This window comes from Mus musculus, chromosome 2 (assembly GCF_000001635.26).
Source record: "Mus musculus strain C57BL/6J chromosome 2, GRCm38.p6 C57BL/6J".
In the NCBI taxonomy this organism is placed as follows: domain Eukaryota; kingdom Metazoa; phylum Chordata; class Mammalia; order Rodentia; family Muridae; genus Mus; species Mus musculus.
Genome location: NC_000068.7, coordinates 35923375 through 35950661, shown reverse-complemented (window position 1 = coordinate 35950661; position 27287 = coordinate 35923375). Strand labels below are relative to the sequence as shown.

General features: G+C 45.2%; 1 protein-coding gene across 1 annotated transcript in view; it reads left to right on the top strand.

Moving 5' to 3' along the window:
• The window catches only part of Ttll11 (tubulin tyrosine ligase-like family, member 11), a 228581-nt gene that overhangs the window by 29159 nt on the left and 172135 nt on the right, over positions 1-27287 (top strand). The window contains exons 2-3 of the mRNA NM_029774.3: positions 5703-5799; positions 9855-9988. Coding sequence (NP_084050.1) covers positions 5703-5799; positions 9855-9988 — 231 coding nt within the window. The remainder of the gene's footprint in view (positions 1-5702; positions 5800-9854; positions 9989-27287) is intronic.

Sequence of the window (27287 nt, the reverse complement as noted above, 5' to 3'; positions counted from 1 at the left end):
CAGCCTTGAAGAGGCTGTAGCTAGGTACCCTGGTCTCTCTTGCTTCCTTGCTGAGAGACAAATGGATTAACTTCAGCATGCACTCCCTGTTGTGAAGTGCCTGTCTCACCTCAGGTGCAAAGCAAGACTGTTAGCCAACCATGTCCTGTGACTGAAACCTCCACGGTGGTGAGGCAAGGTAAATACTGCTTCTGTAAGGGACACCATTTCAGGGACTTGTCACAGTGATGGAAAGAGGGCTCAGACCCCTCCCAGACCCTCCTCAGCTTCCTTCCTGAAGGTCAAGGGTGAAGTTTTAGTCTGTTTCCTGACTGTCCTTGTGCTACATTCTTTTGGTATGACTTTTATGGTTTCTTTCTAGCTGGATCTTGGAACACTCTCATGGGGAATGGCCACAGTGGTGACGGTGTCTGGGAGAGCAGTGGCCAGGTGAATGTTGGGTTGAGATGTGTGAATGGAATGAGCCCAAGGAGGGAGTGAAACCAATCATACAAAACAAAGACACTTGTACAAAGAGGCAAGGGGTGCTGCTGGGGTTCAGTGGGCAGTCTGAAAGCCGCAAAGAACTGTGGGAGGAAGAAAGCAAGGAAGAGACAGTGGGACTATGCATGTCTTAAGGTCTGTGGGGTTTATCCTTTGGGCTTTCTGTCTCAGGTTGTAGACGGGCTTGTTTCCAGAGAGCAGATGAGAAGGGATCTTAATTATTTATATTACTCCGATTTTGAACAAGGTTTCTGACCAGTGGTTGAAGATGTGCTGGGTTTGGATCAATAAGGGGAACAACATGCATGTTAGATCACAACCAACCATGTAGGGAAGGCAAGGTTCAACTAAGCCAAAGGTGACTAGGTACTAGTCTTTGGATTTCAGATCATTTATATCAGATCTAAAAGTTGATGCCTTCCAGTTCTGGGTTTGCTACCCCTGGGATTATAATTCTTGTGTAGAATGGAGACAGATGTGCTAGAAAATTAGCATAAATAGTAATTGTTACACTCACTATAAAGTATATTCAATTGAAAAGATTTATTTATTTTTAATTTATATGTGGTGTTGTCTGTATGTGTGTGTGTGTTCACCATGTGTGTGCAGTGCCTGTGGAGGCCAGAAGAGGGGATTTGATCCCCTGGAACCAGAGTTAAGGGGCTGTGAGCAACCTTATGGGTGCTGGAAGTCAAACCCAAGTCTTCTACAAAAGGAGCACATGCCTGTAACCATTGAGCAATCTCTCCAGCCCCTGGGCCATCTGTTCAAAGCACTGGTTTGGATGGTTTCTCCTGTCTATGTACTGCAAATGTGCTTGCCCATATCAAAGCGTATTTCCCACTTCTGTGTAAAACTAGTTTTAAAAGTGGCAGTATTCCTCTATTCCTGGCTAGTTCCCAAGTCAATAAGACAGAGACTATTAGATTTGTATAATCAAGCTTTACTGCACAATACCTGGGCAGTCATTGATCTATTCTATTCCTCTAAGCTAATTTGTGTACCTCCCAGCCAACATCCCAGTGATAGTTGCGTTTTAGTATTGGTATGGCTCTCTGGGCTTCAAGTGTGTTTTCCCATGATGTCTCCTCTTGCCCTCCTTGTGGCCGAATCTCCTCTTCCTCTCTCTCCTGTCCCCTCCCCTGGCTGGGGGAAAGTCCAGCTCTATTCTTTCCCCTGCTCAGTCATTGGCTGATCAGCTTCTTTATTGAATGAGGGAATAACTGGGGAGCAATGTACACAACATCGAGGCAGGAGATTCTTAGAATAAGGATTGTAGCCAGATATGGGAACATGGAATTCAGCATTTGAATAATACAAGGATAATCTTTACACAGTGCACCATAACATACCTACACTTTTATTCTCAGTCAGTAAACGAGCTTCTGTTTGCACAGCAGCTTTGTGAATAAAAACATTACAAAGTGTAGAAATGTGAATTCTGCTTTCACCAGCAACAGCCATGAAATTTCATTCTGTGAATCTGTAGGAGGTGGAGTTTAAATCTACCTTTTGGGCCATTAAAAGGGAGACCCTGGCATCAGTTCCTCAAACACAAATATATTCAGAGGACATTTAATGGCTCCAGCTCTTGGTTAAGCCTGCTTTAGAACTGTTTTCAGGCCTCTGGACAAGAGAGGGGAAGATTTGGGGTCCACCCTGGTGTATCCCCTGCCACAGAGACTTCTTTGTGTCGGAGCTGTTATATAGATGAGGGTAGGTTTGTTATGATGCTTTACGCTGGTCTGATACATGACTATGATGTGTTCAGAATGTGCTATGTAGTGGACCATTAGCCAGTTTCATATTGCTATAATGAAATACTGGAGACACTTTGCTTATAAAAGAGAAAGATTTATTGAATGCAGATGCAGGTTGTCTCTGCAACCACCACAGCCTGCAGAGTGATAGTCCCTGAGAGATAACAAGGCAGCTGGGTCCAGCATGACTAGTCGACAATGTTGGTTCAGACTTCAGGAGTCTGACCCAAGTAGTTTATTTTAGGCTCACTTAAGCACAGCACAATTTCGTGAAAACTTCCTGGTGATAATTTAGTCAATTGATAAAGCATCCATAAATGTCTTTGAGAACCAAAGAAAGCTAAATAAAATAAAGTCAAACATAACTACAGCAAAACTATCTGTAAAGGACATGAGACACCTTCCATAAAAATGAGTTTTGTAGATTGACTGAGCAGAACGAGCTCATGCTAATGGTCTGAAGGAGGATCCAGTGTGAGGTCTCCCGCTGGGTTGATCTTTCTCGAGGTTGTTTTGGCCAATTAGAGACGCTTGTCATTCCATTTAACTATAAGATTATCTTTTCTATTTCTTACCCAAACCAAGTCATGGCTGTTTTGGTAGAGACATAAAACCTATAGCTTGCTTTGGGTAATATTGTACTGACATTTTAAATAAAATTGTTTTCAAGTCGGGTGGTGGTGGCTCACACCTTTAATCGCAGCACTCAGGAGGCAGAGGCAGGTGGATTTCTGAGTTCGAGGCCAGCCTGGTCTACAAAGTGAGTTCCAGGACAGCCAGGGCTATACAGAGAAACCCTGTCTGGAAAAACAAACAAACAAACAAACAAACAATGTTTTCAAACTTGTGACATGGGTTTTCTTCCCTTTATTTGAAGTTTCATTAAATTCCTTGAGGGACATTTTGTAGTTTTCACATTAACTCCCTTCCCAAGTTAATTCTTAAGTACTTTATTCTTTGGGTTTTATGTCATGGTTCTCTTGATTTTCTGTAAGCTTTTCATGCAATCGCTAGGGTTTTCTACATGCAGGATCCTGTCATCCACAAACAGGTCTTTTATTTCTACCTTTCTAGTGAGAATGTCATTAATTTCCTTTGCCTGGTGCTCTGTGTTGTTAACCCTGTATTGAAAGAAGGGAAAGCGGACGCCCTCCCCTTCTTCTCAATCTTAGAGGCTAAGACTTCAGCTCTTTACTGTTGAATATGTTCAAGCCCTGAACAGATTTAACATTGTGTTGTTCCGTTTTCCTAGCACCTATGTTAGAGTCTGGAACATGACAATTACTGAACAAATGTAGCCTTTTAAAACTTAGTGTGCTCCTGGCGGTGGTGGCACACGCCTTTGATCCCAGCACCCGGGTGGCAGATGCAGGTGGTTATTGATGAGTTTGATTCCAGCCTGGTCTACAGAACAAGTTCCAGGACAGCCAAGGCTACACAGAGAAACACTCTCTAAAAACAAAACAAAACAAAACAAAACAAAACACAGCACTTACTGAGCTAAAAGCTATTGTTCTTATCCTTTCTTAGTTTTGTGCTGTCTTTTGTTTTTATAAAACCAGGTTTTACTCTGTAGCCCAGGCTAGATTGGAACTAACTCTGTAGCCCAGGCTGACCTCTCAAGTTCCTGACAGTCCTGCATCAAGTTCCTCAAATGTGTTCATGAGCCACCATGACTAGTTTCATAAAAGTTAGAGGACAATGGTATGGGTAGAAAGTGTCATCAGGCGGCACACTAGCAAGGAGCTGGTGCTGGCCACTAATGACAGGCATCAAAGTCATGACAGTTAAGGTCCAGTTGCTTGGACAGTCTACATTTTAGATCTTCCGTCCAGTTGTCTTTTCCTTTTCTATATTAGCACTTAACAGCCAGAAGAAGGTAGCATGTGTTCCAACATAACTTCATGTTAATGGCTACTGAATAAATAACTTGGCATCCACTGGAAGCAAAGAAAATGAACAAAAAGCTATAAATTATAGATAGAAGTTATTCACGCCCATAGTAACAGCATCTGCCTCACTGTGGCCCAGCTCTGCAGCCACTTACCGGGTTTGAATCTGACAGCCTTGGTTTTAATTGGGACGGTTGAAAGAACCCCTTCCCATCATTTCATTAGCTGTGCCGTGCAATTCCATCAGGATGTGCGGGATGTGGCCCCTCAGCTCACAGCAGATAGACGTTCTGACCAAGTGTCATCTCAAAATGAGAACGTCAAGGGGCTTTATCTAATGTACAGCCATCTCTCTCTATTTGGACTTTTAACAAGCAGGTTCTAAATATGAGCTAGCAGGTCTTCAGGCTTCCCTTTAATGAGGCCATCAGAGTCACATTTAAAGAGCCTCATCTACAGATGCAGAACTTGCTAATGACGTTGCAGGGTAGCTGAACAGAGCAGAAAGAGTAGACCTTTTTGTCTCAGCAAGAGATTTTCTCCCTGAAAATAATTGAAACCCTGGAGCTTCTGCCAGAGAGGAACTTAGAACACTGGGAAGATGCAGGATTATCTTATAGGAGTGAAGCCACTGGCACGCCAGACAGTCAGGCTGGGGAGAACAACAGGCCTGAGCAACCTCTGTCTCGCCACCGGTCTCTGGGAAACATGGCCAGATATCTCCACAGCTACCCCCTCTCTCAGCCGACTGTCTGTCCCTTCTTCCCACCCAGTCAACTCCAGCTGTTCAGCTTTGTCTGTGCATTGCCCCCGGTCCATGGGCCAACAGAGGTTGCCTGGCATCTCTGACTCCCACATTCCCAGAAGGCAGACTCCCGTTAGCTCATCTTGAGTCAGGTGATCACGCCTAGCTCTTTCATTTATGAATTCAAACATCTGCAGTAAGGCCCAGGAACTGTCTCAGCGACTGAGGACACATCCTGCGATGCGATAAGATATGTGGGGAGCAGGAGGGAGGAAAGAGGAGGAGCTGTGTGTGAGGCAGGGGGAGGGAGAGAGGGATTGCCTCCACCATTTTATAAGGACCAGGTTGAAGGTTGCCATTTTCAGAGAAAGGGAAGGAACTGCTGTGGGCCTAGAATTTGGGTTGTCTTATCCTAGGTTCAAATTCTGACCACCACGACCACCATCATACCTCCCCTCACCCCACCCACTGCACACACACCAGCTATACTGGTACACATTAAGTGACTTCTTTCAGCCCTAAGTTTTTAGTCAGTAAAATGAAAACAATCCTTTAAAAACCAAGCATGAGGCTTATTAAAGCAAAGCAGTGCTTGCCAAACCAGGAGCTCATCCACTACTACTCTGATCCCTGCTTTATCCTGTGTGGGCGTGGCTTTCTGCTTCATCCTGGGTGAGCAAGACTCTCTGCTTTCACATGCTAGCTTTGAGGATTAAAATGTGGGATGTTTGCCAGGTGTCATTTGTAAACCCAGACCCCCCAGTGTGGTTGCTGCTGTACCTCTTTTCTTACCATGAATCACATTTCCCCCTCTTTTTCTAGTTCCCATTTGGCCGGCGCTTGCCTTGTGATATCTACTGGCATGGAGTTTCATTTCGTGACAGTGACATACTCTCCGGTCAAGTGAACAAATTTCCAGGTATCTGAAGTTATTGTTGGCCTTTAGAAGTATCCCTAGGTCCAAAGTCAGAGTAGAGTCTGCTGCAAGAGCAGGGCACTGTTTTCAGATCAAACATGAGGACCCTTAACTGAGATTCTCTGGCCATGCTCTGCTGGGCTGCTGTTGCTATGGGGAAGAAATCAGGGTGGTGGGTGGGGGGAGTCCTGAGAGCTGACACTTCTGAGGGTCTGAAGGTATAGGCTGGGCCTTCACCGGGGAGCCCTGAGAGCTGACCCTTCCGAGGGTCTGAAGGTGCAGGCTGGGCCCTCACTGGTTAAAGTTGTGCTTTCTCAGTGTAGTTTCCACTGGTACAAGAACATGAGTTAGGGGGTCAGGAAGTGACTCAGGGTGAAGTGCTTCCTGTGCAAGCATGAGGACTGAGGTTTGAATCCCCAGCACTCAAGGCATGGTGGTCCACCCATAATCTCAGCTCCCTGGGAATACAAAGGACCCTTAGGGAAAGCTGCTAGCTTGATTAGTTAAACTGGTGAGCTCTGGGTCCAGTTGGGGGAACCTGCCCAAGAGGAGGAGGAGGGTGATGGAGGAAGATACCAGATGTTAACCTCTGGGCCTCTACATATGTGTGTAAACATCTGCATGTTCATCAGCACACATGTGCAAGTGCACACATGCATACCACACACATATGTAAAAATATACAAAATAAAAGAACATGCTTTGAACTTGTCAGGTTAAAATATAATACAGTGGGCCCAGTGAAGGAACTCTAGTGTCTAGCAGGAACCAGAGTTCTGTGACTCGTCATCACAGAAATGAAGACCCCATCGGCTTTCTCTTCAGGTATCACAGTTGAAGGTACCATGAGAGTGAGCTCTCCTGGTCTCCACTAAGCTTCACAGGCTGTGGACAGCCTCTTCCTTTTACTATGGGTCTCATGATGAGACTTAGCCTGCAAGGCCTCGGTGGTAGGACATGGTTACAGTCATCCCCATGGTTGCTTTTCTTTTGTCTTTCAGTCTCTGTATTATCTCCTCTACAGTCACCATTCCTAATGGCTGTGTGACAGACAGCAGAGCCACAGGGCAGTGGGACTGCTTAGGGAGGAGAAAACATTTGACTGAACTTCTAGATACAGGCCCCACACTTATTTTGTTAATGGATTGTATCACAATGTTATATTAAATACAAATAATATATATTTTTAAATTTTATGTATGTGAGTATACTGTAGCTAGCCAGATGTGGTGGCTCATGCTTGAGAAACTGAGACAGGAGGATTACCATAAGTTGGAGGCCAGCCTAGGCAACATAATGAGTTACAGGCTAGCCTAGGCCATGGAGTGAGACCATGTCTTAAGACCAAAACAAACAAACAAAAGCCTACCGATTCTCAGATTACACATTCCATATGCTGGGTAGTTATTTTCCCACACACTATGGGGTTTTAACTGAACTACTGAGACATACAAAGTTCTACTATAGGCAGTACACATGGAAGTACTATAGGTTCACATGGAAAGACGCAGGGTAGGAAGCATGACATGGCTGCGGCAGTATGAAGCATTTCTCTTTAGTAGAATATTTGCAAATGCTCCAGGGTCTCTGGCCCTTAGTTAAAGCAAGATGAGACGAGGAGACAAGGCTCACATCTGACTTGGCATAGATACACACAGATGCCAGCATCTTTCGTAATTCTGCTGACACGGCATCCCCTCAAGGCTTATGCTGAGTTACAAGATTGAGTGCTCAGGAAGTCTGGGGCCTCGGCTTCCTGCTGGCTGTTCACTTGGCTTACCTATCCAAGTTCGTGTTAACCGGGTGCCCTGCTCTTTGACAACACAGAAGATATCCCACCTTTCTTGGATTTTTTTTGAGGGGAGCAGAGTTAGACGTTATCCCAAGGTCAAATTTATCCTCAGAGAAGAGAAAAGGTTTTGTTATCGAGAGTGAGCCTTACAGTCAGGGTCCTTGCACACCGATTTTAGTGGCCTTGCTACTATTTATTTCTGTCTTGCTGCTCACAAAAAAGGCTACCAAAAACAAACAAAAAAAAAAAACCAAAAACAAAAAAAACTTCTTGGGGTCATGGGAGAAAACAATTTGCACACAACCCTCTACATGGGCAGAGTTGTTGAGACACGATTCTGCAATTCTTCGGATGAGGTTGCCTATCACTTTCCTTTCTGTCCTGTCTCCCCTGATGGCTGAGGATGAGAAGTAGCTCAGGGTCTATCTACATCAGGAATATGAAGCCCAGAGGAAGCGACTAGCCTCACACAAGAGCACTCATTCCAAAGGCGAGCCTGCTCCATCCTCTGCTCAGCATGCCAGTGACTGGAACATGTAATTTTCCACTTTGCAAACAGCAGTTAATTAACTGTAATGATACAGCAGCCTTTGAAACCTCCAGGTAGGGAAAGGCACCTTGGACAGACAGAAACCCACCAAGGCCGGGGGTTCCTGGTGGGGGGGTTCGGGGGAGCAATTCCAGGCAGTACTGACTGGCTTTTGGCTTCTGTTTTGTCTGGGTTTATCTCCTGCCTCATATACACGCCTTTCCCACACATGGCGGATGCTCTAGAGTAAGTTCTGAAGGATGCTCCAGGAGAGAGTGTGCTAGAAACACAGCACACACTGAGAGCTTTAGGGTACTCATGGCATTTACCTTCTCTGTGCCACTGTATGAGATGTCATTTGCTTTTCTATGGGCAATTTCCTTAGTTCAAAATACATTTTGTATTGTAAGTGATATATTAAGATTCTTCATTTAAATATTCTGATTTAAATTGGTCTGTGCCAGATGTGGAAGCGGGTTCTTGTAACCCCAGTTCTGGGGAGGTAGAGCCTTGGGGTTCCCTGGCCAGCTCACCTAGTCTAGTCATTGGGCTCCAGACCAATGAGAGACCCTATTTCTCAAAAAACAAAAAACAAAAAAACAAAAAAAACCAAGATGTAGGACTGAGGAGGTGTCTCAGCAAGAAATGCTCTTGTTGTGTAAACATTAGGCTGGACTTCAGATCCCCAGAGCCCATGTTAATGTCTGCTGGGCATGGTGGCCTGTGTATAATTCAGATGCTTGGAAGACAGAAGCTCCCCAGAGCAAGCTGGGTGGCTACACCAACTGTATCACTGAGCTCTGAGCAGTGAGAGACCCCGCCTCAGTGAATAAAATGGAGAACCATGGGGGAAGACTTAAACAACTGTCTCAGGCTCCACACACATGTACACACACACACACACACACAGAGAGAGAGAGAGAGAGAGAGAGAGAGAGAGAGACAGAGAGAGAGAGAGAGAGAGAAAGAGAGAGAGAGGTGGACAGCTCCTGAGCAATGACACCATACCCAAGGTTGCTTTCCAAGTGTGCAACCATGTGTCCACCCACTCACACAAACAGAAGCACACACACACACACCAACACACATAAAGATCAAAATATCCACGTATTTTTAAGAGAAGCATTTTTAGAGAGCCGGGAGACACCCAAGACAGGACCCAGTCACACAGTGCCTCCATAAGCAGTGCTGTAAGTTAACGCTGTGGACGTTTCCCCACTCCCTGCCCTTGATTCAAGGAGAGCGAGCTTTTGCTGAAAGGTGTGTGGCTTTCTATTTTATGCCTTTAATAGTCATGAAAGATTAAAACAAAGCAGCTTAATTACATTTCTCATAATGTCACCAGAGTCTACTAGATTATCTCCCCTGGGGAACAGGATAGAAGGGTCCATGAAATAGTGTGAGCTAGCTATGCATTCAAGAGAGGGCTCAGTTCTAGGTACATGATAGAACTTCAGTTCCCACAAAGATGACAAAGGATATCCTTAGACAGAGGCTCAGATAGGAGGCGAAGACTCACCCTTACACCCCCTCACCCCACCCCCGGGATTAAGGAGGGAGAATGAATCCATTGATTCTCCTTCCTTTAAGATCCTCCTAATCCGTCAGTCTCTGCTGCAGGAGAAAGTGGCCATGGTGTGTGTGGGGTGGGGGTGGGGTGGGGGGTGGGTGAGGGTCCCAAACACTGGCTGCCGGTTCCCTGGTGGCCCAGCCTCACAGCTTCTCCCGTCCCCCCAGGCATGACGGAGATGGTGCGTAAGGTCACCTTGAGCCGAGCACTGAGGATCATGCAGAACCTGTTTCCAGAGGAGTACAACTTCTACCCTCGCTCCTGGATCCTGCCAGAAGAGTTCCAGCTCTTTGTGTCTCAGGTAGATGGCACTCCGGCCCTTGAATGATAATCATGTCTGTGACTGCAGCTGTGTCCCGTCCCGTGTGCTGGGAGCTAGGCCAACCGGGGCACCAGGAAGCTAGGTGACTTGATTGTACACAGTTGGGCAGCCATCCGGGCAGCTTGTGGAGTTGAACCGGCAGGGCGACAGGTGGGCTGACTGGAGAAGTGGTGGTGCTAGAGCTGGATCCTGGAGACAGGGAGCCAGCGAACCAGGAAGATGGAGGAGGTGGGGAACCCACATGTGGAATGGGCGATCCAGGGGAATCTCCCAAGCCACCAGTGTAGTTGAGGGTGCTTAAAGGCCGAATAGCAGGTCTAGCAACCAGACATGGGAAGCCTTTTATGTGTCCTGCTTTAAACTTGAGCAAGAATCCACTTTCAAATGCTCTAATCCTTCCACCTAGAAAGCAGTATGTTTGAACACAACACTCTAGAGTCTTGGCTACCAGTTTGAAGAAGTGGTGGTGGTGTGCAGGGCTCAGAATCACTGTTTACTTTAGTTTTATGTTTTTGACAAGTTAATTCCCAGACCATGTCAAAAGCCTTGGCAAGTTCTGCAAACCATGCCATAACTATGAACTTCAGGGTAAGAGCAACAAATGGGCCAGCTACTTTTACTAGTTATATATAATCTGGGCATTGTGTTTGCAGCTTAACATGAATCCTTGTAACCCTAGAATGATTTTATGACATCAGTTATATGAATATCCCCAATTTACAGATGAGAAAACTGAGGCTTTGAAAAATTATGGAGTCTACTCAAGAAGTATGATTTAAATCTAGAGCTAACACTGAGGCTTAGACTCTGTTCAAATGCCTCATTGTTGTTTGGGGACCTAATATAAAAATCTAGAACTAGAAATAAGATTAGAATTGACCAAACACAAATAAAGCTTGCTCATTTTTCAAGAGAGGCACTGGGGCTAGAAGCTCATGGCTAGGTACCTTGCCCTGTGTGTGAGAGACCCTGGGTTTAGTCTCCAGCACTGCAATAGATAGATAGATAGATAGATAGATAGATAGATAGATAGATAGATAGATAGATAGATAGGTAGGTAGATAGATAGGTAGGTAGGTAGATAGATAGATAGATAGATAGATAGATAGATAGATAGATAGATAGATAGATAGATAGATAGATGAACATGTGGATCTGTGTATTTATTAACTCAGGTTCATTTATTCTGTGTAAACTTTGCTTCAATAAAGTTAATTTGAAAGATAGTTATCAGCGCTTCCATTTTCACTCATGGCTCTGCTCACCCTTCCCTCTAGATCTCCACAGGTATGTTAAGGATTAAACAGTTAAGTCTAAATCCAGCTGTATTTAAGATCTAGTAAGAGAAGCACGGCCACCATCAGTTCCCCACAGCCCTTGTGTGAGTGAATCCTTGTGGTCAGTCCTCACGTCTCTCACTGAAGATAGGAAAGTAAATAAAAGCAGTCAATAGTGCCTTGAGATCCAACCAGATGTGTTGCATGCTCTGTCCTCTGTATTTGTATGGCTGACAGGTGTTCCATGCTGTGAATTCTCCACAATGTGCCACCCATCCCGCATTGGGTGGCTATTTGCCTTTATTTCCAGCTGGGGACAAGCAAAGCTGCCCTGACTGATATCCTGTAGGTTACTCGGTAGATGCATGGGATCCTGGGAATCTTAGGATCATGTTACCTTTGGGAATCTCCAACTTTCTCACCAGCAACTCCAAAGTAGCAGTTCCTCATCTCCCAGCAGCTTTGACAGCTGCAGTTGTTACATACTTGACACTGTGAGACCTGATGCTCTGAGGGTATAACTGTGTTTCTTTTTAGTAACCACCCCCTTTCTTCCCCTAAGAAAGGGTCTTGCTGTGTAAGTGCTAAAAATTCAAGCATAGCCACTATGCTCAGATTTAGTTGTTTCCTTTTCTTGTTCTTTTTGATATTTAACACTTGTTCTTTTTTCTCCTCCTCCTCCTCCTCCTCCTCCTCCTCCTCCTCCTCCTCCTTTCCTTCCTCCCCCTCCTGAGACAGAGAATCACTATGGAGCCCTGGCTGTCCTGGAACTCTATATGTATGTAGATCAGGCTGGCATTGAGCTCACAGAGATCCACCTGTCTCTGCTTCCCAAGTGTTGGGATTAAAGGCGTGCACCACCGTGCCTGTAGTATATCAAATGTCAAAAACCCATTATGTGAATATAACTGTAGTACTAGGCTCATACCATGTGTTACCCCACACCTTGTGCCTCCAGTCAAGCCTGTCCACCTCTCCTCAATAAGTCAATTAAAAGAGCCAAATTAAACATTGAAAGCAGAAAAAAAAATGAAAGGAATTTAGTCAGTGTGGCCCCACTGGAGGAGGGACAGAGATCCAGAAAAGCCCTCAAATATTCCTCAGGTGAGATCAGAATTTAAGTAGAGAGTCAAGGTTGCACACAGGTAAGTAGCCCCGCCCAAGTGTCGTCCCACTCACACTGACCTGTCTCAGTCTGTGCTTCCTGTCATTCTGCATGCTGGTCTATAAGCTGTTAGAGCTATGTGAGATCTCTTTCTGAGAGGCAGGTTTCTCCTCTGCCTGGTTCTTTTCCTCCCCCCCAGGATACGACTTCCAGGGTTCATTGTGTCACTAGCCAGTTAGATGGTGAGAGCTGAGCATCTCTTCAGAGTAGCTTTATTTCTGCCAAGTCTGTGACAATGGCTCACACGTGTCAAACAGAATGCTTTCTCTCTTCCCACCATGCTTTGAGGCAGACCCTCATTTCCTCCCAGCTGAAACCATAGCACAATACATTTTCCTTTCTGCTCTGCTTTGAAGGCATCTCAGGTAGTTTTATGTTTGGCATTTCTAGTACCATTTAGTATTCCCTGCTCTTTTTTGAGAATTCTCTTTTGCTCATGGGTTATTTATAAATATATTGTTTAATTTTCTAAATATTTTTACATTTTCAAATACTTTCTGTTGTTGATTTCTATTTTATTTTGTAAGAGTTGGAAATTAAGTGAGCTCCAGGACAGCCAGGGCTACACAGAGAAACCCTGTCTCAAAACAAAACAAAACAAAACAAAACAAAAAACAAAACGAGTTGGAAATTATATCAAGCTCTTTAATTTTTACATGCTATATGTGGTGGTTTGAATATGCTTGGCTCAAGGAGTGGCTCTATTTGTTGGTGTTGCATTGTAGAAGTAGGTGTGGCCTTGTTGGAGGAAGTGTGTCACTGTGGGGTTTAAAACCCTCATCCTAGCTACCTGGAAGCCAGGATTCTGCTAGCAGCCTTCAGATGAAGATGTAGAACTCTCATTCCTTCTGCACCATGCCTGCCTGGACACTGCCATGCTCCCTCCTTGATGATAACGGACTGAACCTCTCAACCTATAAGCCAGGTTAAATGTTGTCTTGGTCATAGTGTCTGTTCATAACAGTAAAAGGCAGTATGATTAATTTTTAAATTAAATCTTAATTTGCTTGTGTCATTATTGGCGTGGGGTGCTCACATGCCATGCTGTGTGTGGAGGTCAGAGGACAACACTGTTTGGGGACAAGTTTTCTCCTCCAACCTTGTCAGTCCTCAAAATCGAACTCAGGCTGCCAGGTTTGGCATCAGGCACCTTCTCCTACTAAGCCATCTTGCTGGTCCCTCAATCTTTTAAACGTTATTGAAATTTTCTTTTCATATCTTGTTTGTCTTGATGAACATTTTGTGTACTCTTGAAATGATCTGTATAAATGTCAGTTAATGTGAGTTAGTTCTTCTAATAATCTGCCCTTCTTTACGGATCTATTTCATTCCCCTAATTACTAAAGTTTTCAGCTATGGTTATACTTAGGTTTCTTCTGTAAATTCTGTCAGTGCTCTCTGCATACATTTTGTAACTTCCTTAGTTTAATGGTTAGATTCCTTTATAAGATGATTCCCATGTCCTCTCTGTGAAACCGACAGGTACCTTCCAGTTTTTATTGGCTTAGTATTTCCATGATAGACTTTTCTATTTTTTTGTTTCAAGCTATCCACATTTAAAAGAGTGTGTTTTGTTGAAAGCATCTGTATAGGTCTTTTATCCTGCTTGAAAGTACTTTTAAATTATTGATTGTAACCCACTTATACTTAGTGTGTAATATTGTCGTGAATTTGGGTCTGGACTCTTGCTAGTTGTCATCTATTTATCTTGTTTAGTTTAGTTGATTTTAAAAAATGTTACTTTGTGTCTTCTTGAGTTTTATTAAGTATATCTATTTAAAAATGGCTTTAGTTTTTAATCCTAATCTATGATATGGCCTTTTCAAAACATCTCTTAACTTATAATATTTACCAGTTATTATTACTGTATTCCTAAGAGCCAAGCAACTTCAAACAGCACAGGCCTGTTCCAACCCTCAGCCTACTACATGCTTTTGAAATGTATTTACTGCTAATCCTACAACATTCTATTATTATTATCATTATTATTATGCTTCAAAAATTAGGTTTTGTTTTGATTGTCTCATAAAGTCCAAGCTGTTCTCAAACATACAACCCTGCCCCCTGCCGCAATGACAGGTATGCGCCCCCAGGCCTGATGAAAAGCTGCTTATTTTAAGGACACTGAAAACTGAATATATTTGGCTTTGATAATTACCACGTATCTTTAACATCCCCAGAGCTCTGAATCCTTTCCGTAGGTCTGAGCTCCCTCTACTATTCTTGTTCCACCAGCAGGATTTGCATGAATGCATTAGTTTTGGTAGTGCAGGCCTGCCAGTGGCAAAGCCCCTCTTCCCCTCTTCTTCTCTGAAAGTGTATTTGCCTTTAGCTTCTAAAGTATTTCAGATTTTAGGCTCATAAGATGTTATAAAGGTGGGATAGAATTTGTTCTCCTGTCCATTTCCTGTATCCTCACCAGTGTGCACTGTACACAGTCACTGAAACGGGGGTGGGGGGGCACTGGCATACTGTTAACTGGGGGTGGGGACACTGGTGTACTGTGGGAGGATCCTGGTGCACTGTTTAACTGGGGGTGGGAGACACTGGAGTACTGTGGGGGACACTGGTGTACTGTGAGGGACACTGGTGTACTGTTGGGGGCACTGGTGTGCTGTTAGCTGCCATGCCACTGTCCTCTTCTGCTCCGGGTTCCCTGTGAGCCCTGAGCTGTTTGAGCCACCATCTCCTGCTTTCCTCCTTCGAGCTGTTACTGTTCCTCAGGCTCTGTGTCTCTCATGCCCTTGACTTTCTGAGCGCCATTGCCGGCTTCTTGTTTCAGAAGGATCTTCAATTTGGTTGTATCTAATTTCTCTCACAATCCAATTTTGACTACACATTTTTTACAAACTATAACACAAAAGATGCTGTGACCTCCTCAGTTCAGCACACCAGGAAGTGCTAGGATACCGTGTCATATTCCTAGTAGTGCTGGTGAAATTAGTTATTACGACATCTGCTCTATTTCTCTACTGCAAAGTCGTTCTTTTAATCTTTGCAGTCTCTAAGTGTCTTGTGGGGAAGTAGATATTTTTGGACAGCACAGATAGCCTGCTTGCATTGTAATCCCCTCCCAGTTGAGACTGTTGGCAATTCCTGTATCCCCTCAGAAAAACCCCACTGGGACCGTCAGTGAAACTGAGGGTCAACCTGTATATCATGTGAGAATCACTGGACAGGGCCACGCCTCCTTTAACCAAGGTCATCTTTAACTTTCCGGGGTGTCTTTGAGTGACCCCTGCAACAGTGTTGAACACACGATGGATTCAGACATCCTCCTGATGCTTGCTAAAGCATATTTTGTTTGTATTATTTTTGGTGTGAAATCTGTTGTCATCTCTATCCCCTGTCCTCACTGGGGAACGCCTCCTTTCTGTCTGCTCACGTTCTTTCTCTGTGCGACTGACTTTGAACACTTGATTAAATGTGCTCTGGGTATAATTTCTCCTCGTGTTTCTGATTCATTAAGTTATATGTGGATTTATATTTTCCATAAAATGTAGAAAATGTCTGACCTGTTACTTCTTCAGATTTATTTTTCTGTCTCTTTTCTCATTTGGCACTTGGATTCCACATACATTAAATCACATGAAGTTATCCCACAGTTCACTGATGTTCCATTTACTTAAAAATATTCTCGGATGGTGGGCTGAGATGGCTCAGCAGGTAATGGTGCTTGCCACCAAACCTGTCAAATCTGAGTTTGATCTCTGGGACCCACATGGCAGAAAAAGAAAAACAACTCTTGAAAGTTGTTCTCTAAGCCGGGCGTGGTGACGCACACCTTTAATCCCAGCACTCGAGAGGCAGAGGCAGGCAGATTTCTGAGTTCGAGGCCAGCCTGGTCTACAGAGTGAGTTCCAGGACAGCCAGGGCTACACAGAGAAATCCTGTCTCGAAAAAAACAAAACAAAAACCAACAACGTCAAAAAAAGAACATTGTCCTCTGACCTCCATATGTATACTGTGTGTGTTATACACACACACACACACACACACACACACACAAACACCCCCCCACACACACACAGACACACACACACAGATACACACATACAGACACACACAGACACACACACACACACACACATACACGGGTGGGGCATAGGAACTCTAATCTGAGTCTTAGAGATTGCTGTATCCACATACAAATTCTTGAACTGGGCTCTAGGATACAAAGTAAGTGACTTGGAAACAGATTACATGTTTATTTTCTAGAGTAATACCCAGCCAGAGTCTAATTATTTCCTTTCTAATCAAGGCAAGACTTTTACTCTTGGTCCATGTGATGTTCCATGAATTCAGATATGTCTCATCCTGGCTAGTGAGAACATACTATTCCTGGTACTGTGCAGGTACCGGGCGGGCATCGCCACTTCCAATCCTATTGGATGGTGCTTTCTTTGATCTTAGTTTCTTCACATGGGCACACTGATCTGTTCTTGGCTGAACATCAAGGGAGTTCTCGGTAGAGGAGATTCTGATCAGACTTTAGAGTGTTGTGTTAACCATCAGTAAAGTATTAGTCAAAGCCTGTATTAGCTACGTTTCTGTTGTGATAAAACAAAACAAAACAAACAAACAAACAAAAAAACCTATGATCAAAAAGCACCTTGGAAGAGTTTATTTTGGTTTGTCGCTCTGTGGGGACAGAATCCATTGCGTGGGGGAAGGCATGACAATGGTCTTGGGAAGCATGGCGGCAGGCGTAGGGAGCGATGTCCCTTCCCCAAACGGCACCATCAACTGGGGACCAAGTGCCCAGATACATGAGCCTCTGAGGACAGTCTCATTCAGAACAGCACAGAGTCTAAGTCGCACATACAAAAGCACAGATTCATGAAACAGTGTGGCAGGCACACAGGAAGCACAAGCAGGGGAGCCACGCCCATGAAATGATGAGCCGTCACGTGTAGGTGGAGCTTAGAGGGAGAGCCTTAGACAGTAGGACGAACCTTGCGTACTCTCCATTCAAGACCATGGACAAGTGGAGGGCATGTGGAAGCTTCCAGTAAAAGACGGGGTGAGGATGGTTAGGGTTTAGAACGGGAAGGGTCACCTGCAGAGTAGATGGATGAGCGAGGAGAAGTGAAATGAGGGAGAGGAGGATGGTGCTGATGGTGGAGCTGAACGGTGGCTCACGCCACCACGTGATTCCAGTACGCGAGGTAAGGGCAGGAGGGCTGAAAGTGGAAGGCCAGCCTGCCTACCCAGTACTCCCTGGGAGCCGCCCACCTCACCATAAAACTCAGAACTTTAAACTCTGACACAGAGACAGGAGAGGAGGGTTAGATGTGAGAAAGATTCACCAGGTGGTGCCAAAAAGACCCTGGCATCGTGGCGCTGGAGGGGCAGAACACTTGAGGAGACTGGTGAGGTGCCAAGGTGGGATGCCCAAGAAAAGCAATTGATTTAGTGGAGAAAATGGAAAATGGCCTCCCTGGGGCTGAGAAGGCGCCTCTGGCTTTCCCTGTTGCTAATTTGCACCCATCCAGAGAGACGATTTTCTGTGCAGTAAAAGTCAGAGATTGGGTTAAGAGATGGCCCCAGTAGCTTCCTGTTTTAGCATTTTAAGCCCTGTTATACCAATGCCCATTTGACTGAAGCTGAATAGTCTCTGATATAATTTGCAGTCTCCTGACTTTGGGCCCGACATTCGTACCATACTCTTTTGGGGTCTCTGTCGTCTTCCTTCGGCCCCATCATTGCATCTCTGTGTGTTGGCATTCCGTCACTGTGATAAAGTGCATAACCTGCAGAGGGAAGAGGTTGTTTGGCTCCTAGTTTAGGGAATTCAAGGCCCAGTCAGTGGCTATTGGCTCCATTACCTTGGGCTTTTTATGTGTTAGCACGCTGTCGCAGGAACACGGGAAGGACCTGCCTACCTCACGGCAATGGGACCCAGGAGAGAAGAGACTGGCATTCTACAAGCTCCCTTGAAGGCACACAATAAATAACACAATAACCTCCCAGGAGGTCTCCCCTTCTACCACCCTGTAACAGCGTCATAGGCTGTCAGTCAATCCTGCAAGCCCCGGGCCTTCAAGATCCAACAGTAACATCTAAATAGGAAAATGCTAACTAGAGTGCAGATGGGCATCCAGTGGAAGTTTAATGATGGACATTCCTTATTAGCTTCAAACCTGAGTTTTAAATGTGGCGTTATTATTTCTATTGACTTCTCTGGTTTGTCAGAAAATAACATCTTCATTTTAAGGATTCAACTAATATATGATAATGTGAAATAAAAAGTGAATAAAGGGAGGCTGGAGAGATGGCTCAGAGGTTAAGAGCACTGACTGTTCTTCCAGTGGTCCTGAGTTCATTTCCCAGCGACCACATGGTGGCTCACAACCATCTGTAATGGGATCTGATGCCCTCTTCTGGCCTGCAGGCGTACATGCAGCTGAACGCTGGATAGTTTACAAATGGAGAAAGGGAGCCTGCAGGTGGTGCCTGCCTTTAGTTCCAGCACTTGGAAGGCTGGGGCAGGATGTCTCTGTGAGCTTGAAGCCAGCTAGTCTGGTGACTGAGTTCCAGGACAGCCAGAGCTATATATTGAGACCTTGCTTTTTGTTTGTTTGTTTGTTTGTTTTTGTTTTGTTTTTTGTTTTTTGTTTTTAAATCCCTACTTATTAGCTGAAACGAGGTGTATTTGGGCCACAGAAAAGTACCACTGTTTAGAAAGCAACAGTTCAGTACGAATTCTTTTTATTTATTTATTTATTTATTTATTTATTTATTTATTTATTTATTATATGTAAGTACACTGTAGCTGTCTTCAGACACACCAGAAGAGGGAGTCAGATCTCGTTACGGATGGTTGTGAGCCACCATGTGGTTGCTGGGATTTGAACTCTGGACCTTCGGAAGAGCAGTCAGGTGCTCTTACCCACTGAGCCATCTCACCAGCCCAAAGCGAACCACCCCAGATGGGACACGAACAGTACGAATTCTTTTCCTGTGTACAAGCAAATACACATAACAGATACAGATTTTTCTTAAACCCTGAGTTATACTAAACACTGTTCCTCATTAGCTTGCTTCTACCCACTCCCTGTACTTTCGACGTCTTCTTGGGTCAGTGCTACATCGAATTTCATTATGAAGAGATCATAGCTTGTGTTAGGTAGTTCTCATGCTTCTTGTTGTTTAACAAATAACATTATAAGACACACCTTCATCATAGGGTGCTGGCATTTTCTTTAAATAGGTAGGTCATGTACTTCCTGGACAGGCAAGCCAAACACAAAGCTTCATCAGACGTGGGAATGTGCCTGTGTGTGTGTGTGTGTGTGTGTGTGTGTGTGTGTGTGTGTGTGTGTGTATGTGTGTGTGTGTGTGATAGAGGAGGTGTGACTCACTGTAAAACAATAAAGGAATCTGGAGCTTTGTGATTTCTTTCATGGATTATTAGCGAGTGCATTTCATCCAGACAAGGGGAGACCCAGTTCCTGTTGTCCACGCACAGTCTCTACCCACATTCAACCAGCAGGTGGCGCCGGGCGGACGCAAATAGGCTTCTCGGGGGGATTTTTATAAAGGCTGCAGGAAGATGCAGGCTTGCTTCCCAGTTTTAGCAGATGGCCAATCAAAAAATTCCTTTGGAGTTTTATTTCCTTTTTCTTTCTTTCTTCTCCTTTTAAAAAATTTTTTTTTGCATATGGTCTTCCATCTGGGTATTTGAGAAAAGTACAGTTTTGTTATCAAAACAGCATTTATTATGGTGAAAGAGTTTGTATTTCTCAGCAAAGTTTTTTTTTTTTTTTACTTTACTTTTAGAGAATAAAGCCAAAACCTGCTCAATAATGTCTTGCAGCTTCTCAGAGGGCTCCATGGAGCTTGAGAGCTTCCATTTCCCCACAGTTAGTCCTAAGTTAGCTCTGAGGACTCAGCGCCTCAGGGTGGAGACAAGCACTTTGTTTGAGAAGACAAAACAGAAAGAAAGCAGTGCTCTCCACTGGGTCAGAGTAAAGGCAGGAAATAACCAAATCCTTTCTCTTGTCCTACAACCCTTTGGTGACTTATTTGCACAGCTGCCTGTGACGGTTGGCTTTAACTGTCAAGTTGACACAAGACTCACCCAAGAAGAAAGTTTTAGTGAAGAATTGTCTACCTCAGGTTGACCTGTGGGCATGCTGGTGGGGAACAATCTTGGTTGCCTTCACTGATGTGGGAAGACCAAGCCCACCGTGGGAGGTACCATTCCCTGGGCCTGGGGATCCTGAACTGAACAAGAGAAGAGAACACCAACTGAGCACTAGTAAGCAAGCAGGCATGCATTCAGATATCTCTCTGCTTCTGACTTTGAATGTGCTGTGCCCAGGAGACATCCCTGCAGAGGTAGAATATGGCCTGGAACTGTAGCCCAAAACACCGTCGTCTCCCGACCCCCACCCGCCATGTTGCCAGGGGTGTTTTACCACAGCCATGAGTGAAGCCAGAACATTTTCCTTCATGGAGACAGTATTCTGATCTGCCTGGCTGGGAGGCCCCACTAGGTAGTAAGTTTAAACTTGTCCTACCGACCCCTGCAGCCTCACCTCCACAGTCCCAACCCCCGCTTCTTCAGTACTTTGTGGCCTACTGTGTGTGTATGTGCTCACACACACCCATGAACATACATGTATAGGTCAGAGGGCAACCTCAGTGTCATCAGTCAGGCACATCTGCCTTTGTGGGGTGCAGTTTCTCACTGACCAACCAGGGCAGGCTGGCTAACAAGCTCCAAAGAAACATCTGCCTCTGCCTCCCTGGTGCTGACATCACATGTCATGTGGGCCCTCTGTGCCCATTTTTAAAAACTGAATTCTAGGGGTTGAATTCAAGTCTCCCCGCTTACAAGTCAAGCACTTGACCGACTGGGTGATTTCTACAGCACCGTGCTGGGGTTTTAGGTATCGGCTCCTCGATCGCTCTTTGTGGCATGTTTTTGCCTAGACCTGTGGACTTCATCCTTCATGTCTCCTTCAGTCCCCAACGCTGTCTTATTTCACAGGACTGATGTTAATTCTTGTTTTCCTTTCTATCTTCATGTTGTTTTGAAACAGGGTCTCATGAAGAAGGCTGGCCTTGAATTTGTTAGGTAGCTGAAGATGGCTTTGAACTTGGCCCTCCTACCTTCCAATGGCCAGGCATGTTCCTCTCCACCTGGCTCAACTTTGATAATTCTTTAAACTCCGGGCAAGCCTTTTCTTTCTCTACCACGCCTGCTCTGCTGCCCATGTCTAGGGCATTGAGCTGTTTTCTTTACGATACGTATGACTACGTTTCCTTCTCTCTTTGTCCTACTAGGAGGTCTGATGGGTCTGACTGATCATCAGCACACAGTAGACAGTCAAGTACATTGGTCTAATTGAAAGGTTTTATCTCTTGGGAGGTTAGCCATTGAAGTTGGCCTGTCTGGTCAGCATGACTTGACCTGCCTCCCAAGAATGTACAACACACTTGGGCCAGAGGAGACTTACCAAAATACTTCCATCCAGCGAGAGGCCCAGGTAGTCACTCACTGGCCACCCTGCCCAGGTCTTGTCTCAGCCTCTACCTGGTCACGTGCCTCTTTCCCTTCTACAGCAGGAGGGAGTGGACATAAACAATGGGATGTCATCTGCTTTTGGCACACAACATCCTTAGAGGCTGGGGCCCATGGCGGCAGTGTCCAGTGAGTAAAAGACTGGAGACAGAAGCGAGGGGAACCAGATGTCAGAAGAATCAGATGATCCAAAGGCATGGCTTCCTCTCTCTCCATCTGCTTCAACTTTTCTCTTCTTATTTCCAAAAATAGATTGCCATCCTCCTCCCAGTGAAATGGCGCATGCTGTCCCTGTGTCCCTTGCTCACCAGCTGGTGCATTTCCTAGGGTGATGACATCATCTCCAGCTCAAGTTGCTGCTCCTCTCTGGACGTGAGAAAGTCTGCCTGTCCCATGCCTTAGCCCAAGCGTCAGCTGGCACCGGACTCATGCTGCCTGCACTGCCTACTTTGGGCTTTTCACACAGGCCTGTTTTTAATCTTCATTTGGCGTTGGCTGCTCCCATCACCTGCCACTTGTAAAAGCAGAGATGAGAGGTTGGAGTGGTCGGCTTGTGCTCTTGTATATGTAAACAGGCATATGTAACTTCCACTGTGCACATGTACCGAGACCTTGTGGTAGGCAGGCATTTCCTGAGACCTACCTAGTACCAAGTGCTAAAGCTACAAAACAGGTTGGAAATGTCCTTGCTCTTGGGTTTCTAGGCTGGGAGGATGAGCATCCATCCATTCATATCCATCCATCTACCCACTCATCCCTCCATCCTTTTGCTTACCCATCCATTCATCTGTCCATGCATCCATCTGTCCATCCACACATTCATCCATCCATCCATCCATCCATATGCTTATCCATCCATCCATCCATCCATCCATCCATCCATCCGCTTATCCATCCATCCATCCATCCATCCATCCATCCATCCATCCATATGCTTACCCATCTATCCATCCATCTATCCATCCATCCATCCATCCATCCATCCATCCATCCATATGCTTACCCATCTATCCATCCATCTATCCATCCATCCATCCATCCATCCATCCATCCATCTTTCTTTCACTTGAGAAGTTGAGGTTCTGATCTGTCTTTCCATGAAATCATGTTCTCATTCTTTACATGGGAGGAAGCTAAGGTTCTGAATGTTGAGTAACTTCCCAGCATCCCTTGGCTTCTGATGACATGTAGCCAGGACTTGGACACACACTGGACTCAGGCCTGTTTTCCCTTAGTCTTAGCAGACATTTACTGGGTGATTTTTTTAATACCCAGTATCCAAAGAATGAATCTTTGCTTTCAGTGGAGGGCACTGAGTGTCCTGGTTAGTTTTATATGAACTTGACACAAGCTAGAGTCATCAATTGAGGAAATGCCCCTGTGAGATTGGCCTGTTAGCAAATCTGTAGGGCACTATTTGATTATTGATTGATGTGGTGCTGCCCCTGGACAGGCGATCCTGAGGGGCATAATAAAGCAGGCTGTCCAAGCCAGGAGGAGGAGATCCATAAGTAGTGTTCCTCCATGCCCTCTGCACCAGCCCTTGCCTCTGGGTTTCTGACCTGACGTCCCAGGATGAATAGACTACAAGCTGTAAGATCAAATAAACCCTTTCCTCCCCAAGCTGCCGTTGGTCATGGTGCTTTATCAGCAATAGAAACCCTAACTAAGACACTGCTGATGGATGGTCCAAAGGAGATAGATGGGGCAGTCTGAAATGAGCTCAACACAGGCACTGTGCAAATCAGGGTAATAAAGGATGTGAAGTATGGGAGACAGGCAAGTCAAGGAAAGCTCTTATGGCCTCATTTAACCTGAAATGAAACAGTGAGCCAGAGTCCAAGGGACCAGGGTGCAAGTCCCCTCTATGTCTTCACTGACTGTGGGATACTGGGCAAGCCACCTCACTGTGTTTCACTGTTCCTAAAGGCTTGAGAAGACCAGAATATCACAAAGTGCCTGCATTCTGATCTGCAACTCTGTGGGGTTGGGTTTTCATAAAACTCGCAGCTGGAACTAAACAGCTATGCAAATTTCTGTTGTAAGGTTTCAGTCGAAGCACTTGAGACCTTGGGCACTACCTCATGCTAATGCTGGAGTCAGTGTAGTGAGGAGCTTGCAGAGCCTGGCTAGGGGAGGGCTGCAAGAGAGCTGTAGATGGGAGGTGTCCTCAGGCAGGTGGCAGCACACCCTGCAGTGATCTTTCCTCTTGATCCCTGTCCCACCTCCTCCAGGGCCAGTGATTGGCTGAGAATAGCAAACACTGGCTAAGCCAACTCATCCACACATAGCTCCTCCAAAGGCCATTCAGAAAGACTGACACTTCCAAAGCTCACCCCCTTCTCACCTGGGCCCCTCTCCCAGGGTTACCCCCGCCAACTACCCTCTCCAGATCCAAATCATTTTTGTGTTTTGAATGATGTCATCAAGCTATAAAGGCCTTTTGTGGTCACACATCCCATGTCATCTCTGAGTCTGGTGCTATCTTGGCCCTTGCTAAACTACTCTGTCCTCTGGGTCCCTGTACTCAGTAAGTTGTCAGGCTAGGACTCGGTTTGCTCCTCTATAGAAGGGTTGCTGTGTGAATCAACATTGAGTGTCTCACAGGAAATGCTTCCCAGTCTGCAGTCCCTGCTAAACTGGGGTCTCTAAGAAGCTGAGTCCCCAATAAGGGGCATAAAGAGAATGCTCAGAATTGTATGAAGTGAAGGACTACTGAAAATGGCTTCTCAGAGCTAGATGGAAATCTAAGACAAGAATGCTTAGCAGGGCTGGAGAGATTGCTCAGTGGTTAGAGCACTTGGCAGCTCTTCTGGAGGACACAGGATCAATTCCCAGCACCAGAATGGCTGCTTGTGGCCTTCTCCGGCACCAGGCATACAAGTGGTGATCATGAGCATGTGAGAGACAACAACATCCATACACATTAGATAAATGAATGCAGTTTTAAAGCTTAATGCTTAGCATTCTGGGCATTTGTGGCTTTGGGAGAGTATAGAAATGGATTTATCACCTTGAGACGAATTATCTCATTTTGCCCCCATCACATGAGATGGAATGATAGAGAGTAAGGATTTGATTTTGACTAAACTGCACCCCAGGTTGGCTTAGCTGAGATCTCCACCTCATCCTCAGACAGCCCCCCAACTCCAACTGCCCCTTAACACTCAGAATTGAGGGAGCTTTATTGTCTCAGGTTTGAAACTCCAATCTCCCCCAGCCACATTTAACATTTTATGTCACAACTGTTATAATCATGTTACTCTGCAGTACTGATCGATCACAAGAAGTGTGGGGACAAACTGCTCACTCAGGCCCCTGCTTTAGTGTGCCTCTCTCTAATGCAAGCTTTCAGAAAGGAAAGGAGAGGGAGGCAAAGGGTTCTTTTCCAGGAGAGACTGTCTTAAAGGCCAAGGAAACCCTGCTTGCACACCCAAGGGTCATCTGTCACCCTTCCGTTTTTATCCATTTGTCTCATTTTGGAAAAATAAAACCTTGGTGGTGGTGCCTGAGTCATTTGGGCATGAGAATAGTGGAGCAACCTTGACTTCAGTGCCTGTTTCAAAAGGAAATTATGAAAACTGTCCTGGGTTTTCTTTCCTCATCTCCAAAAAAATGAAGAAATCTCTCTGTTACTCGTTCAAGGCTTCTCCGTGTGGTTGCACCTCAGATGGGTCTAATGAAAGGATAAGTGCAATTAGAAAGTCTGTGCAGTCGGGTTTGGGGGGGCTCTGGCCCCCACCCTCACCTGTTGTGCATCCCTCCCCCACCCTCTGAAGACATGTTTTCTCAAGGGGTTTGGACAGAATGCACTTGTGAGTGCTCCTCTGTGCTTGAGGTCTTAATGGCTCCTATCCGTTGTCTCTTTAACTTTTCTTTATGGAGGCTTGTGTGTTGTGTGCATGTGTGTAGGTGCATGTGTTCACAAGCAGAGGAGACGTTGGTACCATGCTCCATCGCTCTCCACCTTACCCCCCATGAGGCAGGGTCTCTCCTGAAGCTGGAACTCTGTTTCTGGCTAGTCTGTCCATCAGTGAACCCGACAACCCTCCCATTTCAGTCCCACCTGAGTGCTGGCATTGTCGGAACGTGAATGTGCATCTATGCTCAACTCCATATGGGTGCTGGGGATCTGTAGGCGGGTCCTCACACTCACACAGCAAGTTCTCTTATGTCTGGAATCTCCCCAGCCCTTTAACATTTCATTTTGATGTAACTTCAGACTCACAGAAAAACTCTAATAGTATAACAATTTCTATAACTCAATAATACCAAAGCTCCTTTTTTTAGACTTATTTTTCCCCCAAGACAGAATTTCTCTGTGTAGCTCTGCCTGTCCTGGAACTCTCGCTGTAAGAACAGGCTGGCCTCAAACTCAGAGATCCACCTGCCTCTGCCTCCTGAGTGATGGGATTAAAGGTGTGCACCACCAAACCTAACTGCATTTTTTCTTTCATAGTTACAGTGTAGTTATCAAAACTGGGAAATTGACATGGGCCCAACACTGTCCACAATGGAGTTGTGGTCCCAGTTTATTCCATTTACTATAATTAGTTTTATCCACTTTGGTTATCCTAAGCAGCAGACCACATATCCTGGTTCATGCCTGTAATCTCAGCCTTTGGGAGGCAGAGGCAGCAGGATCTTGCATTTCAGGTCAGCCCAGGCTTTAGCAAGATCCTATCTTAAATAAGTAAAGTAGACAGCACCAGTTATTTTTGCATGCAGAGTACTCACTCTGGCCATAGCCCATGCCTGTACTACATGCATGTTTGCTGTTAGTTCTTACATTAAACCTGTAAGGTACATAACACCTATCACCACCATGCTAAAGATGATGGTTTCCTATAGGAACTTAGCAAATAATGAACAGCCAATGTGTGGCCGACCTTACTTTTTGAACCATGACCTATTAGACACCAGAAGCTATGTGTTCTTAAAAATACATAAAGTGGTAATTCTGCAAAAGGATAGCAATAAGACGCATAGTTTTGAGAAAATCTTAGCAGATTCCAGGTCTAGAGAGAATTACCTTGGAAACAATTAAATGGCATGGGGGCTGGAGAGATGGCTTGATGCTTAAGAGCACTGGCTGCTCTTCCAGAGGACCCGGGTTCAATTTCCAGCATTCACGTGGCAGTTCCAGAGGATCTGATGCCTTCTTCTGGTTTCCATGGGTACCAGGCAAGCTAATGGTATGCTGGCATGCACACCTATAGGTTTACTAAACCTCTAAACATATCTGACAGGGATGTTAAAAGGCATATTGAAAATTGTTCCATGATGGACACATTTGTTGGCAGA